Below are 17,059 nucleotides of genomic sequence, written 5' to 3'. Positions count from 1 at the left end.
AGCTATTTCGGTGATATCAAAAAAGCCTAAATTCATCTTAAATTCTCGAAAGCCGTGAGTTTAATTTTTCACAGCAAGAGCCCTTTTATTTGTCACATAATCATGATTATCCAAGCAGGCAAAGGTGAGATGGGTACAGGAATTCTGCCTCCCACTGAGAACTGATTTATTTAACGTAGTCAAACCACTTTAAGTGAATATGTCAGGTGGATATGGCGAGACGTCTGAGATTCTTAACACTAAGGCTACTGAAATGTAAGACAGACCACATTTATAAATGCCCCTATAACGCTCCTTGTGGTAATATTGAGTAGACAATTGCGTTGTGTTGTACATTAAGCTCTATCACACATTGTAATGATTCTTATAGGTCAAAAGAGATGCTGTAACGAAATTAAATTATTATTTAACGAATATGTTAATTATAATAAAAACAATTAATTTTGAAGGCAAAATTACACCCTGCTTTTGCCCCTGCTTGCGGACAGGTGCTCTCAAAACCGACTGGAGCACGATGACGTTGTGCGTTTTGGTGACGTACCGAAGTGCATGCCTCTAAAACACTTTTGCTGCGTATTCACGGTTTTTACTTTATAACGTACGTCAATGATTTTTAAAATGACAAATGTCTCATAAAGTTGTGAACAGAATTGCTATGATCTTTTATGCTTATAGTCTTAGACTTATAGTTTCAGGCTTAATTTTCCATAAATATTTGGAAATTAAAAGATGTGTAGATAATGCTTTGGTTAGCAAAATATGTATTTTGTCTGAGCACAAAAAGTTGGAAAATGTCAATGTCAAACTGTTTTTAAACTTACCAGACCACCACCCTTACAATTACGAACGTCCGATTTAGACTCTTACAGACTTTGATATTCTTTCGTTATATTATGTTTATCGTGTTATGGTTATATATGACCTGGATGATATGTTTAGTTTAAAGAAAAATTGGTGTTGTGGGGGAGGAACACTTTTCCTGTATGGGCAAGGCTTGACTGCCTAATCTCTCTCACTCTCTCACTCTCTCTCTCTCTCTCTCTCTCTCGGTTTAACGAGGATGTGTATCGCGGGTATCAGACTGGAGCAGTGAGCAGATGCCATCACCTGTCGCGATGCTAAACACTGGTGCCATGTAGAGTGCGAGCGCGCGCGTAAAGAGGTTGGTGTAATTTAATAGATAATGTTGCATGGTTTTATAAAATGTCCACAGACAGTTAATCATTTTAATGACCATGTCTGTCAAGGGTTGCGCAATTTTCATACATTCAGGTAGCGAACGAGGACATTAATGTGTTGCTTTATGGTTGATGTTTTGTCATTCAGGGCGTTTAACGGGGACATTGTTTTATGACATTTAGTTCAATGGGATTACGCGGTCATACTTTTCATACGCCCTGTTTTGACAGTATTTTAAAGTTGAACAACAACGACAGAATAGGCTTTACATTGTTTGTTTCAATGCGGTTTGCGAAGTGTATTTAACTGTAAATAAAGTCTCTTAAAATGGGATTGGATCTGGGATTATTTGATACAGGTGCAAATTTACGACCTTAAAAGCATCATAGTTGAACAACAGTCTCAAGAGGTGAAGTTAACAAAAAATGAACGAATGATATCACATGTTTTTCATCACTCACACGACATAACACGTTAAAATTGTGTAAAATGTTTTTCTCAGTATTGCCATATAGAAACCCTTTTTTGTTTCCAAAAGATCAATTTACTTAAATAACCATTTCATTTATTTTTATGATCTAAAGAACCTTTTGTGAAACAGAAAGGTTCTTCGGATGTTCAAGGTTTATTTTTTAAGTTGAAAGAGTATCAAGAGTTAAAATAAAGACGAAATGGAAACCATCAGTAAAGTATCTAGAAAAGACCTCAATGGTCTCAATGTTTTCTACTGTTCAAAAGTCTCAAAAGGCTCAAACATATCTCATTAAAATCTCCCAAGACCACATTATCTAAATTGTGCTATATTTTATCGTTGTCTTATTGCATGAATTAAAGTATTGTATCTTTATAACCTTAAGAAACACATAAGAGAAAATGCAGATGCTTTAAATGCAAGACAACTTCTCTCCCTACTGGGCTATGAAAGCGCAATCGGTATCAATACAGTTTCCGTATGGACATGTTTGTGTTTTTAAGGGTCCTACAATGGTGAGGAAAGTTTGTGTTGTGCAATTCAGAGAGATAGAAAGCAGATTTCTGCTAAGCAAGAGAGATGCACGTATGAATTATGTCTTTTCATGTTGCTCGGACAGGTTTACTGTTTGGCTCTGCTGTGTATGGCGGAGGTGTGATCTTCTTCTGATCCGGTACAGATTCAGCCTCTTTGATCTGTCACTGTAAAACACATTTAAGGACATTCAGTGAACACAAGAAATATGTCTACCTCCACTGAGGACTAATACGGTCAAAGATGCAGAATTATACTGTCTCTTTATATCTTGTCTGTGTTTGCTTTCCTACGAACCAATCGTCCCTTTCCCACCTCAACACTAGATTTTTACCTTTATTATCTCTGTTTTAGAGCCAGAATGGAGTCACTCAACCGATCCGGGTGGACGGGGCCCATCCCAGGGGATTACAACTCCTCCACTGGATTTGGATTTTCAGAAATGTCTGCATCAATCGGAAATTACAGTACCAATGTATCAAATCAAAGCATCCCATTTCAAGGAAGCAGCACCATGATGACCGCCATCATATCATTAACCGTGTTTATCGTTGGACTGACCGGCAACACATTAGCGATTTATGTGGTTTTACGTTATGCTAAAATGAAAACAGTAACTAACATCTATATTTTGAACTTGGCCGTCGCTGATGAACTCTATATTTTGGGTCTGCCGTTCCTTACGACACAAAACATACTTTCCTACTGGCCGTTCGGCTCCTTTCTGTGTCGGGCTGTCATGACGGCAGACTCGCTTAACCAGTTTACAAGCATCTTCTGCTTGACGGTCATGAGCATCGATCGTTATTTAGCGGTTGTACATCCTATTCGCTCCACTAGGTGGCGCAGGCCGCGAGTGGCTAAAGCCGTCAGCGCCGCGGTGTGGGCGTTTTCGTTCGTTGTCGTTCTTCCTGTGGTCATATACTCCGACGTCCAAGACAAATATAACTCATGCAACCTGATTTGGCCGGAGCCGAGCAATGTCTGGTCCACCGCCTTCATCCTGTACACTGCCACCATAGGGTTCTTCGGCCCCCTTCTGGTCATCTGCATGTGTTACCTCCTCATTGTAGTCAAGGTGAAGTCATCCGGCGCTCGGGCGGGATTTACGAAGCGCAGGCGTTCGGAACGTAAGGTGACGCGCATGGTGGTGGTGATCGTGGTGGTGTTTGTTCTCTGCTGGCTGCCGTTCTACATCATCAACATCGTGAACCTGGTCTTCATCCTTCCAGAGAACAGCGTGATGGCGGGGGTGTATTTTTTCGCCGTCCTCCTTTCGTACGCCAACAGCTGCGCCAACCCGCTTCTCTACGGGTTTTTGTCCGACAACTTCAAGCAGAGTTTCCGTAAGGTCCTGTGCGTCCGGAAGGCGAATGGCGTGGAGGATGGGGAACCCAGTCTACCGCGGACGGAGAAAACCACGACCCACGACACCACATTCCTTACGCCGCGGGACAATGACCTTAATAGACATGTAGGTATATCCACACACAAAACAGATCTTGTATCATCCAGGGACTCATATGCCTTTGCTTTTGAATGTGTTTCATAAATGTGCTAAGGGTTTATTTTTTTCAGTGCTTCAGGTTTCTTTCTTCTGCAGACACAAAATATATTCTGAAGAATGTTGGTAAGATAACAAAACATCGAAATGGCGGTACCCATTCACTTCTATATGGACACAAAACCAATGCGAGTCAATTGGTACAACTGTTTTTCGGTTACCAACATCCTTTAAAATATCTTCATTTGTGTACTGCAGAAGAAAGAAAAGTTCTTGATTTAAGCAGCAGCACTTTCAAATTTTGATTACTGTTAAATTAAAGTTAACATTACTTAATCTGTTTAATTATTCTGAGCATTTGGTTTTACAGTGCAGGTAGTACACAAAAGAAAGAAAGAACAAACAATAAAGTTTACATTAGTTATTCTTTGGCCATTCACTTCTGTATCTAGTTAATTCTCTGTAGGTTACAAACATTTCGAGAATTTCACATTGGTTACAGCTGGCAACATGCTAATCCGTTCTTACTCCCCAGAGAGACTCTAACTGCAACTGATTTACTTGAGAACAAAATAGACTGCGAGTGTGTGTGTGTGTCTTCCTGTCCATCATTCAGAACCTCTTAAGTGCCCTCAGGGAGAAAACCACTCATATGTTCCCAATAAACATTCCCAATGTCCCCATATATGAGCATCTGTGTCTGGGTGAGCGAGAGAGAAAGGTTGGGCAATAGTTACCACCAAAATCTTATATCGACATACAAGTAATTTTAGATCATTGTATTGGTATGTCAATATAATTAAGTATTGACAATTTTATAAACCGTATATAGTGTGTGTATATAATGCGTGTACGATAATGTGCAGAGCAGGACTGTTGTTTTTGAAGTGAAATGTGGTTGTAATTCTAGGGCCCCCCTCAGATCCAGGCGCCTTCCATCCTGAAACCGAGGTCACTTGCATGCTTTCCCACATCCGACAGAGACTGTGACACAAAACTTGACTGAATTGCTATACAATTAAAATTATTTGTTTATATGGATCATATAAACATTGTGATCACGGACCAGCACCATTTCAGTGGAATCTGTCTTTTTCAGTTTTGTCAGAGTAACAGTGAGAACAAAATTAGAAACATAACGTTAGAAAAAAGATAAAGATGTGAGAAAGAATGTGTGAAAAACATAGGTGTGGAGAAGGAAGGGTTGTGTGCGTGTTCGTCTATGTTGCTTCTATTTTTGGTATAACGCCTAGAAATGAATATTGTGTTATTATTTGCTCAACCTCATGTTTCTCCAAACCCGTAAAATAGATTTTTATTCTGTGTAAACCCAAAAGGAAGAAAAAATTCTGCTTTTTATATAATGATTTAGGATTTATGAGTTTCATATTTTGTCAGTTTTGGTAGCCTACGTCATATCATTTCAATGTTTTCCAATCGAGTGGTTTTTAGACACAGCTACTGGTAATATCATCTGCTAACCCACACACATTTACATTTTTATTAACACATTATTCATTTGATTGAATCATTAAGTTTGAATGACGAAGACTCTCGCCGTTTAGTAAATGTCAGATTTTCTTTTGTAACACAATACAAATCAAAGTACATTTTGTACTCTGTACAAATGAAACAAGCACAGAGGTGCCACTGTCTGACCTGTTTTGTGTTTCTGCAGGGATTGCAGTTAGAGCCTTGCATGAGCTCATCTGAGAAGCCACAGACCGCAAAACCACAGATCATTGGCCAGTCCACTCTTTAAGCTCACTCTCTCTCTGTCTGCCCTTTCCCTCTTATTTCATTTCCTTCTCTATTCTTTTTTGTCATCATTTGCTTTCTGTGGAAGGCGTGGCCACAGCCTCAAGACACGCCTCTGAATGTGCCAGTGACCCCACCCTCCAGCTCAGCATCCACCCGGTGCCCTCAGTTACCACGCCTAATCCCACTCATGACCTGTGACCCTGCGAGGCCGTGAGAGCCCATCTGAACAATGCCAGGAAATTCTGCTGTAGGAGACATAAAAGGAAAAAGAAGGGAAAACTGAGGAAAGAAGGAACTTTAGTGAGAGCATTATAGGCACAAGGGGATTTAAAGATTTATTTGCTGTCACAACTCACACACAGGTGTGAACATCATATTTCAGCTTAAAAAAATAAACAATAATAATTTTTAGAAATTATTTTTGGACAGTTTGTCCTGAATAGTAATAATATTGAGTTATCTCTAGAGATTTGAATTTTAGGATCATACAATTTATATTTTCACATAAATAAATACATACAAATATAAATAAACTATACATGTATATGTCTTCAATTATATGTATTTTATTTCAATTTAATTAAAAATTAATCTTTGTTTTATTTTAATTAGGATTGTAGAAACTAAGACAATTATACTGTTACACATTTTTTATGTCTATTAATTTATGACAAATTATAAAAGAGAGCAACAACATATTCTACCATTTACATTTTACAAATCACAAATGTACAAATACTGAATACTTAAATGCTATTTCCGTTTTCAATAGCTTTTGAATTATTATTTATGCAACAGTGCAGGAATGTGAGTGAAAAAAAGGTGAAGAATGTCAATTACATGTTTATGTAATCTGTAATCTGTTTTTCTTGATTTTGGAGTAACAAATGACCTCGACATATTTACATATTTACATATTTACACTAAGATCTCATTGAACCCTCAGTGAATTTTCACTGACTTAAGCACTTATAGGCACTACAACATCCGCTTTTAATCAATATGGATCAGGAAGTCTTAGCTTCTACACTCAAAATACTTTAAACTAACTAAATTCAATAATGGACAGTGGTTGCAGAAATATGTTTTCTGTACACAAATACTTAATGTATGACAAACTAAACCAAATTGAGGAAACTTAAAAAAACATTTCCAAATAATGTCCTGTGCTGTTCCTTGTTTCTACAACGCTACTTTAATACAACTAAAGTCATTTACTGTATGTATCTCAACTCAAATGGATTAAGTAAAGTGGTTCAAAATAATTGTGCTGTGTTAACTTAATTTATATAAGTAAATTGAACAAGCATCGAATGGTTTTTTGATCTACTTGATTGAAACGTTATTTTAAAACGTAAACATTTAGTTAAGCCAAAGCATAACTGCTTTAAGTCCCTTTGACACAATGCAATTGTGTTTGAACACAAAACCTAATATAATGGTGTTAAAACAAAATAAATTGTTTAAATAAAGTTAACAGTATCGTAAAACAACCTACAACGAAAACAAGGCTATCGTTGCCATTTTGTTTCCTCTTGTGACTGGACTTTGAATCACTGCAGTTGTTTTGAAAAAGTGACGTATTGAGCCTCCCTTACCTAAACTCTTTCAGTAACCGGTTAAAAAAATACTGTGGAACTATGACATCTCTTGTGAATGTCTGATTGTCAATTGAAACTCTTGGGAGTGTGCTAAGAGTTTTCCAGTATAAGGTTCAAGACTGCTTTTTCTGATCCGTATTGATGTATTTAAGCCGTCCTCATGCTCTCTGCCAAACGTAGTAAAGTGCCTTTTCATGTTCTGGATGACACCATCAGCACTCGTTTAAAAACATGAGACCTCAACCGAGGCTTTACACACACGACCTGGTGTGTTGTTTACTCTGCTATTTAGTTACACTTTGTGTTGTTTATTTATACACCATTAAATGTTCATGAATGTTCATATGTGATAGATTTTACGATGTTTTTTAAAAAATTATTTTGCAATGTACTGATAGGCCACAGTAAGAAATTTCTGCGCTTGATAAGTACTCTGTCTGGCAACATTCTTTCACCACCTTTGTCATTTTATCCACACCAACAGTCTTTCTTAAGCTCACATTTGTATTAACATACACATGTGCATAATGTTTTATTTACAAAAACAAAAGAGGTTGCTGAATACGTCAAGTGTGCATCTTTTGTGCGCGTCTCAGATCTTCAATGTGGTAGGTCGGTGACCTTTGTGGGGGCTACTGTGTTTGTGCTTTGTGTGTATACACGTGTGTATTTAGCTGTTTATAACAATGCTTATTGTGTTTTTTTGTGCTAATTGTGCCTGCAAAATATACTTTACTGACACCTGTAGTTCAGCAGGCTTGTTTTAAGCCCAATTCTGTCTCTCCGAATGCCTTTTTACAAGATAGCCTATTATATTTATTTATTTAGTGTAAAGGATTTTATGTGCACAATTATTAATTATTACATGGCTAAATTTTTTTAAAGATCACACTTTATCTTGTATTTAGTTGTTATAACTCATTTTTAAGAAACTTAAAAATGTGGGCTATTAAATTCTCACAGTTTTTTTATTGCAGTCATTCATTCAATTTAAAAAGTATCTTTACCCCATATTGAAATTGTGATGGAGCCTATTTAGCGCACAAATGGCCCCGTTCTAATCGCATACAGGACACTTATAAAATGCCTTTTCACTAGCAACTAGATTGAACGCATCTTAAATTGCTGAAATGTTCTAGGGAGTGTGTGTAAAGAACAGACCCTCATGAGAAATTTAAACTGGCTGCCATCGTGAAACACGTGATATCAAGCACCATACCTTGTTAAGTGAATATTTGAGTTGTATATTAAATGTTTTTATCTGAATAAAAATGTATTCATCAACCAACTGATCTCGACTTCTCTTCTGTTGTCTTTGCTTATTTTATTCAATCCACTGTGAATTTTGCCATTCTCCTCCTTTAAGCAGTTTATATAGTATAGTATACCTTATTTTCAGCTTGAAAAATAATCACTTCTATTGATTGTTTTGTATTTTAAATCACTTTGAGATGTTCAGGATACATTTATGACAGAAAATATACATTCATAACTGTGCCATATTGTCACAATTCATAGTTCGTGATAACATACTGCATTTACATAGTATACTTCATCTATGTATTATGTTGCAATTATCTCAGATTATGTATAATTATAATAATTATCATAGGTATGTAACATGATTTTGACAAAGGTATGTTTATGATTGACATATAGCAGGTATTACGCAGATTGTGACGTAGACAGAACCATGCTTTTGTACATTGCGCTTAAAGACAACCAAATGTTTTTTGAGAAAATGCAATATCTATATTTCATGCAACTAAAGATGAATAGCCTTGAAAGTGGTATATCTTTTGTTCTTATTATGAATTTTAAAATGTTTAGTATTGATTTATTGTGTGTCTGTGTCTCTCTGTCTCTATCTCTCCCAAGTCAGATTGGCAATGTGGTTTTCAATCTCTCTCTTTTTTGCTTACTCCATTATGCTGTTTTTTCCTCGATCTCAATCAGGTTTCCACCCTGTGATTCTGTTCCCATCTTTGTCTATACCTCATCAACTCCTTCTCTATATTCATCTGTCCAGCTTCAGTTGTCTTGCATGGGAGGATGAATGGACCTGCACACTCGTTTTTCTTTGACACGTCCCACTGTCGCCGTTGTGAGATATTTCAGCGCTCTCCAGACGCACTCACCAAACAACATCCTCTTATCTGAAGAGTGTGCATCCGAGGCCAGAATCATTGTGGCCTCAGATCATCAATGCAGTTGAGGAAAACAAATGTGCGAGGAAGTAAAGCATCATTCCTACCAGACAGTCCAAAAACTTTTCTGCCTGATGGCAGACAGATAGAATTTGTGACAAATAGCTCAGCATCATGACCGAACAGAATTCCTTCCCCTCGACTCTGTTGTGTCTTATTGAGGAAGTACACAAAACACTCATCAAAAGCAGTAGTCCACTAGTTCGATCATCAGAGTAACATTTCCTAAATATTTGAATCCTAACAGGGCAATTGTGAGTACTGATAGTATCTTTTATTGACTGCTTTCATTGAAGTTTCCAAGGTTGTCCTTGTTGGGTTTCTAGCTTGGGCGCTTTGTGAATTCTCCAATTCCGTTTTGTCGGTTCCAGTGAGTCTGGATTCTGATGCCTGTAACCTTCAGAACGGCCACAAAAGGGGAGGTGTAAAAATATCTTCCTGAAGTGGTACTTCTGTGGTGTTAGGAGCGAAACATAGAGTAGCAGGCGGCAACTCCACTTTCCTTACCAAAAGCAGTCCAAACGGTAGCAGACAGTGACTGATCAGTCGTTTCTCTTGGCAGAATTTAAGATCTTTTAAAACGGAGACTCATGAAAGCGGAACATCAGTGAGAAGTTTCCTCATTTATTCCTAAACGTGCTGGATATCTGCAAACTGTTGGCAGCTTATCACAAACGCTGGAAATCGTTTCTCTCTTTAGCAGATACACTCGAGGATTGTGTGCAAAGCGGATGCAAGGTTTTCAAGAAAGTCTCTGGAAATCTGGCAGAGGAATGTCATCACCGTAAATCATATCGACACAGGGCTTGTCTGAAAAACATCCAATTGTAGAAACAATATCCCCAAGAGATCGGTTTCCTTGCACATGTTACCTCAGTTCTCATCACTTTCGGGTCCTCTGGGATGTTGAAGGCCTTCTTGTTCCAGGAGTTGAAGAAGCATATCCAAAAACAGGCAAAGTTTCTCATTAAAGCCTGAAGCAAAATGTTCAGATATTGCTCAAGAGCAAGTGTTTAGATAAGGTCTCAAAGTCATAGCAGACATCTGACAAAACCGTTTCAGGTGCAGTATTTATATGCATGTGTACGAATGTGTATCTATGTTTTGAATGTATGTTTGTGTTTTAATGTATACGTGTGTGTGTGTGTTTATACAGCCACGGAAAAAATGTAGAAAGCATTTCAAATTTTCATTTCATCATCATTTCTAGGTGTATTGTGTCCATTCCAGTCCAGTGTCTGTTGCATTTCAACACAATCAAACCTCAGGAGTGACAAAGTTATTCAACAGCAATGTACAAAGACTGACAGATAAAAATCGAGGTTATAACGTTGACAATAATTTAAAACTACAAATACAACTCTTACATTGCTTAAAAGAGATTGTGAACTTTATCTGCTCTGAAATACTGAATTTATGAAATTATTACGCCAGAATGGGAGTATAGTTTCTCATCAAATTGGCCTAGAAAATCGCAACATTTCATTTTCTACCTGTCTCAGTACACGATATAACTACAAAAGAGTCAAGTTAAACAGGAAGAATATCAAAACTCTGTGGTCATTTTAGAACGCGATGCTACTGGTCTAATTGGATTCAAAGATCTATGCTAAGCTATGCTAAAAGTGCGATTGCCAGACCCGAAGATTGGCAGAATATATTCGAAAAACGGTAAAAACTCAATTTATTAACTCTTGAGGAGTTGAAAAATTAGCATTTTTCCAAAAATAGTGGAATGTTCCTTAAGCGAATGTATGTTGTAAAGCTGGGAATGGCTCTCGCTGAATTTTAAACTTTTTGTTTAGAAGAGAACAGGAAATGTTGACCCTCTCCATCTTCAATTGAAATCTTCATGAGATTCAAGGAGCAGAATTATTCTTTGAACAAGTGGGACCGGAATGAAAATCTAGCCCAAGCACATGTGCACATTCACACTGAGTTCAGAAGACTCTTTGTTTTCACACAACAAAAGTTTAGCAACAAGTGACATTGCCAACAGAAGCTTGCGAAACTCAAGTGGCTGTAGCGGACGCAATGAAGTCTTCTGTAGATCATTTTTTGGTACGTTTTCAAGCCTCTGTCACCGAACACAGAATAACAAAATCTCACATCGTTTCTCATAATTCTTGGCACTTTTTAACTCAGAAAACATGGGTCCAGTTTTGGGAGATGTGAGAAACACGCACGGTCAACACAGCCATGAATATAACACATAGATCTTCGACAAAGGAATTTGACACGGACACATCATTGTTCTCCCTGATGTGGCTCTGATCTTGTAAACCGTCTTGTTGGTGGCGAGGACATTCGTTCAGTCAAGACCCCTCGCTATGTGGCATTTCAGAGCACGGCTTGAGACCGTCTCCATTCTTCTCTGACCCATGACCAGTATTTAAACCAAAGCCCTGACCTAAACCATCATTAGAGGAGTCATACATCTGATCTGAAACTACACTAAGACCAAAAGGTCTCCTTTACAGCAACACCTCAAGACACTCTGTCAGGTTGCATTATGGGACGCCAGTCGAACGTCCGACTGGAGCTGCAGGAGGTTCATTACAGGCCTACGCTCCTCAAAACACACATGTACACATCCAACTGTGGTGTAACACAAAGCAACGTCTCTTTGTTTCAAACTGTCCTGCTTTATGATGTTAATTATTCTCTGATATTTTAAAGGTTCAGGCTAAAGTCTACGATCTCGAGTGGCCAGTCCAAACATGCAGATTTGATAGTAATGATATTTGGCATACGAGTGTGAGAGAAAGAGACTAACACAATCTCATTACAAAGCATTCTGGGATTGCATTCTCTGTGGATGGTACGAGCAATGATTCATTTCAATTTGTCAAAAAAATGATTTGTAAGATAGCAATAAAATAGAGGAGTCTACCAGGTTTGTTGCAGAAGAAATATTTCTTTGTTTCTATGGTGACGTGAAATAAACAGCTTCAACCTTTTCTCCCTCTTTCTTCTGCTTTCCCCACAGAGATGAATGTGTGTGCAATTCTCTGCATGATTCACAATTCTCTCATATACCGGGTCAGACTGACTCCAGTGACCAGACTCCCTTGTTTTTCAATGTGCACCTCCTTCAACCCCCTAGAGCAGATAACAGTCCATCTCATCTCACGTTTGGAGAAAAGTTTAGACCATTTCAACCTCAGCTCAGCATTTTGACCTCAGGGCAATGCTAACCTGCTTGACCACTTCATGGAGTTTGCAGCTAAAATGGAAAAGCCAGAAATATGAGCACCAATTTTTTTTAAACGTTTAGATTTAAATAAAATAGTTTATAATAATTTCATTTATAAAATTAAAAAAACATAATAAAATATTAGGTAATAGTTTTTATATTTACATAGTCTCTAATACGAATGATACAAATGTTCATCAGTCGAATTATTGAAAAGAAATCACCTTTTAAACCAAGTCTTTGATCAGAGGCGCAGGCCGTTGCTGAGAATAAACTGTTTTAATGCTCTCTATTGGTTTACCACTGTATTGACATTGTGAAGAATAGATGAAACCGAAAGCAGAAATTCAAAGGTTTACATAGATACCAAACTTGAGTGGAAAATTCCCAAAGAGCGGGCAGCCGTGAGTGAAATTTGTAGGCGTGTCCTCTGCCATTTTTGTTCACCATTTTGCTGCATCCACTCACAAAAATAAAGTTTTGACATATTCACAATCAGAAATGTACAAAATATCTTCATGGAACATGATCTTAACTTAATTTTCAAATATTTGGCATAAAATAAAAATCAATTATTTTGACCCATACAATTATTGTTTGTATGGGTATTGTTGGCTTTTTCCACAAATATTCCCGTGCCAAATCTGTGGTCCAGGGTCACATGTAGATATTATTTATCTGTAAAGTATAAGATGTCTTGTCCATTATGAAACGCATAGAATGGAAAGAGGAAATGCAATTAAGATCTGTCCTGATCCTACACTCTTGCTGCGTGTGTTTCCCTCTCTCTCTCTCTGGTTTTCTCTGCACTTCTGTTTGGTAAAGACATTATAGCATTTGGATTGGATTTGCTGAGGTAGATTAGAAGCAGACACAGCCAGAACCCTCGTCCCTCATCGCCTGGAATCCTGTATAATGAATGAAAACACAGTCAACATCTGGTGAATGCAAAACATTTATTATTCGAGTTAGCTATTATTGCACACTTTATGTAGAATAGAAACTGCATAAGCTACGCCTTAACATCCAGAACGCATTATTAAATGCCTAGAGCAACCACTCAGAACACACCAGTTTAGCAACAGCTTAGCGACCGATACTTATTAAGAATGTTTAATGAGAAAACCCAATTAGGACCTCTTTAATATCCCAATTGACCCTTCGTAAAGCCCGCCCCCTTTTGTTATGTCCGACAATGCGCTCCCACTGCACTAAAGAATATTTATCGTGAAATAATAATTTCTTGGAAACAACGATGCGTACTTTCACCCAAAAGCATTAAGAAGGTCTGCAATATGCATTTGAAGTATATATTCTGGATGTAAAAGTGTCTTGGAATAAAGTAAACAAAATAAAGATAGAAGTTCACAGATCATAAAACTGAAAGCACTGCATCACCTGGCGATCGAGAATGAGTACATGGAGGAGCAAAAATGTTCCTGTAAAGCTGGGGAGCTTTTTATTCACTATCCTCATCATTAAAATGAAAATCTGCATATATTTATTATGTCACATTCAGTAAGTCAACCTAGCCGAACAGAAATTCTGGCAGTATTGATGAGAGTTCTTCAGCACGGATCATATAAGTGTATGAGGTAAAACTCCGGACAAGTCATCTTGTATAACTTTATGTCTGTTTATGTCTGGATCATGTTCGTACAGTGTGACGACCAGCAACAACAACAGCGAAGGACTTTTTATAATGCTCAGTTGATTAAACTCTATGGTTTGATTGTCGGACAATGTATAGCAACGGGGTGACACATAATATTGCTGTTATAATTGGTCAGGTCGTCTGTCAATCAAACTCCATACGGAGGGTCAATTGGCCTCCTACAGAGTGATGAGACTAAATGTACAGAGAATGAAAGCCTTTGTTCAAGTTTCATACATCTTGAATATTTCTAGTGAGAAAAGGATAAAAAAAATCGCACATATGTCTCCATAATCTAAAAAATGATCCAGTGTTGGTTGAAAAAAAGGAAAATTTTACCATTGGGTTCTAAATGAACCCATTGTTGAGTGAAGTATAACATATTGTGAGTTATTGTAACCAAACAGCAGCGTTTAGTCCCTTTTTGACCCAATCTTGGGTTGCAAAGAACCTACACACTTAAAAGGAAAGGTGTCAAGGCCTGTCCCTATTTTTTTTTTTGGTTTGTTCCCTTTAACTCCCTCCCGCCTGGTCCCTGGTCAAGCTACTCACAGGTAATTAACCACACCTGTTCCTCATAAATTTGCCTCTCTATTTACTCAGCGTGGCGATGTTTTGTTTTTTATGTGCAGATTGGATTTCTGATGTTTGTACTCTCTACACAATATTTGTAACCTGGATTTTTCTCTCTCTCCACATTTCCCCACATCGAGGCAGTTTTTGAGAGAGCCGGTTTGGACCTTTCTCCCGTTCATCTATTCACTCTCTGTATAAACTACCCTTGTGGATATTGGCGCGCGTTCGCCCAGCGGGAACAAACTATTTTTGTTTCTGTATAAATTTTGTTGCACGTTTTTGGAAGAAACTCTCTGTTATTCCATATTCCTTCTTCTGTGACCTTATATTCTCTGACAAAAGGTGCTTCATGATGCTGTAGAAAAACTTGTTTTGTCTAAATATTGCCATAAAGAACCTTTGTTTCAGAAAAGGTTCTTCGTGTCGAAAAAATGTTCTTCAGATTATAAAAAGGAAGAAAGAGATGATTCTTTAGAGAACCTTTGACTGAATGGTTCTTCATTGTCCCCAAAATGGTTCTTCTGACATACCTGCGAAGAATCTTTTAAGCACCTAAGAATACAGCATTTCAGAAAAGACCACAACAATGTCACAAACTGAGCTATGATTTGTTAAATTTTCAATCAAAAGGCAATAATATTATTCATAGTGAACCGTTGTCATCAGATTTTGCCCATAGAAGCTTTTTTATAACTTTATAATTTAACCTGTTTTTACAATTGTCTCATTGTCACATCAAAAAAATGGCATATATATTTTATTATATTCAATGGTGTTTATATTTCTTGTCGTATTTCAATTATTATTAACAAATCTGTACCACAACTTGTAAATTATGTTTGTGTATATGAATGAAGTACTCTAATAATGGCATGTATCAGAGGGTCAGGAACATCTTCTTTCATATAAACAACCCATCTGCACTACACCGAAAACAAGAGTGCACCCATTTCAGTCAACAACGTTCTTCGTACTGCATTTGCACTGTACACATCTTTAATAATAATTGTATGATGGAAGTAATCTAGCTTGCTAGTGTAGTTTGGATGTTTCATCAACTAAACTCTCATAAGAAAAATCACACAAAAGTGTTGACTGAATACAGTCCATAATCACATGTATTTACCTGCTCTATCAGCCAGAACACAAGAGATTAAAATTCAACACACATCAGGATGTCCTGTAGGGCTAGTGTTTTGTGTATACAGCAAAATATGTTTTGTAGCTCCTTACATCACGCATTAAAAGGAGTGATTTCAACAACTGAGCTCAGATTGTCAAGTCTGGAATTAAAAGTCAATATTATTATAGAATTCAATGTGAACACAAACATTTCTCATTCAATTCAAACAGATTATTATATGTGTACACAACTCTTCAAGCAAGTGAAGCATTTGTTTCTGTTTTCATTTCATGAGCCTTGTTGGCAGAGACTATTTGCACAACCTTCCCCAACCAACATGTGATTGGAATATAGAAAGTGTAAGAACGATGCCAAAGCATCTGTTGCCATTTTTACTTAGTTTAAATAGCATTTATTGCTGGTTACACTTAGTGCATAGCCGCTGCCTTTTATTTCTTCTAAACAATTTTAAGAGAAAAAAATATGAAGAATAAGCTGAAACACAACTGAGAACTCCATCAAATCTTCATGTGTGTACAAGCTTCACCTGTTCAAATCACCTATTTCAACTAAAAAACTTTAGTTTAATATGTGTAAAAGTTTAAGTTAAATCGAGTCAACTTTATAAGTCAACTGAACTCAAAATCGATTAAATTTCATTTCAACTTCATTTTTAAGTTCAAGTGACTTATAAAGCCAAGTTGATTTATTTGAAGCAGCTTTTGAACTTAAGTTTTTTAAGTTGAAATAGGTGAAATTCTTTAACAGTCTCTGTGGATGAATTTAAACACACTCTTTAAATATCTATACCTCTTAGAAACGTTCCCAGAGGTTCAAGCTTTGATTTCATCCCTGAAGTCCATCAGTGTTATTTCACAAACCACATGCTTTTCATATGAATTTTCACTCTCCGTCTGATCCTAAGATTAAAACGGCTACTTTAAGACATCAATGTAAAACCCTGTTTAACTGTCCCTGACCCAATTTAGGGATAAAACATGTCTTGATAAAGATCCAATCAGAATGAGACAATATCAGTTCAGTCGTAAAGGACAGATGATAGTCTTTGACAGATGTTCTTTGTGTCTTATCTCTCAATTTCCTTCTCTAACACGTCTTCTTCTGTCTTAGCTTTTCCATCTCTGTCTTATTCTGTCTGCACCTGCAGTCTTAACCCTGATTAGTGCGGTTTAACACCATCACCTGAGTGAGTGAGAGTGTGTGTGTGCAACGATTCATCTGGCATACACTT

General features: G+C 37.2%; 1 protein-coding gene across 1 annotated transcript; it reads left to right on the top strand.

Annotated features, from left to right (window-relative positions):
* The first annotated feature begins 1,068 nt into the window (after positions 1-1,068).
* On the top strand, positions 1,069-5,925 carry LOC130407574 (somatostatin receptor type 5). Its single transcript, XM_056730595.1, has 3 exons — positions 1,069-1,162; positions 2,540-3,659; positions 5,368-5,925. The coding sequence occupies exons 2-3, from the start codon at positions 2,547-2,549 to the stop codon at positions 5,449-5,451; spliced, it is 1,197 nt and encodes a 398-aa protein (XP_056586573.1). The 5' UTR covers positions 1,069-1,162; positions 2,540-2,546; the 3' UTR covers positions 5,452-5,925.
* The last annotated feature ends 11,134 nt before the right edge of the window (positions 5,926-17,059 follow it).

This window comes from Triplophysa dalaica, chromosome 2 (assembly GCF_015846415.1).
Source record: "Triplophysa dalaica isolate WHDGS20190420 chromosome 2, ASM1584641v1, whole genome shotgun sequence".
NCBI classification, from domain to species: Eukaryota; Metazoa; Chordata; class Actinopteri; order Cypriniformes; family Nemacheilidae; genus Triplophysa; species Triplophysa dalaica.
Note: the sequence above shows the minus strand (reverse complement) of the source record. Positions and strands in the feature narration are given on the sequence as shown.

What these genes read in the sequence shown, in the direction of transcription:
- LOC130407574 (XM_056730595.1), top strand. Translation starts at nt 2,547, where the DNA reads ATGGAGTCACTCAACCGATCCGGGTGGACGGGGCCCATCCCAGGGGAT. An exon ending in ACAATGACCTTAATAGACAT is followed by an intron (nt 3,660 to 5,367) that starts GTAGGTATATCC and finishes GTGTTTCTGCAG; the next exon opens with GGATTGCAGTTAGAGCCTTG.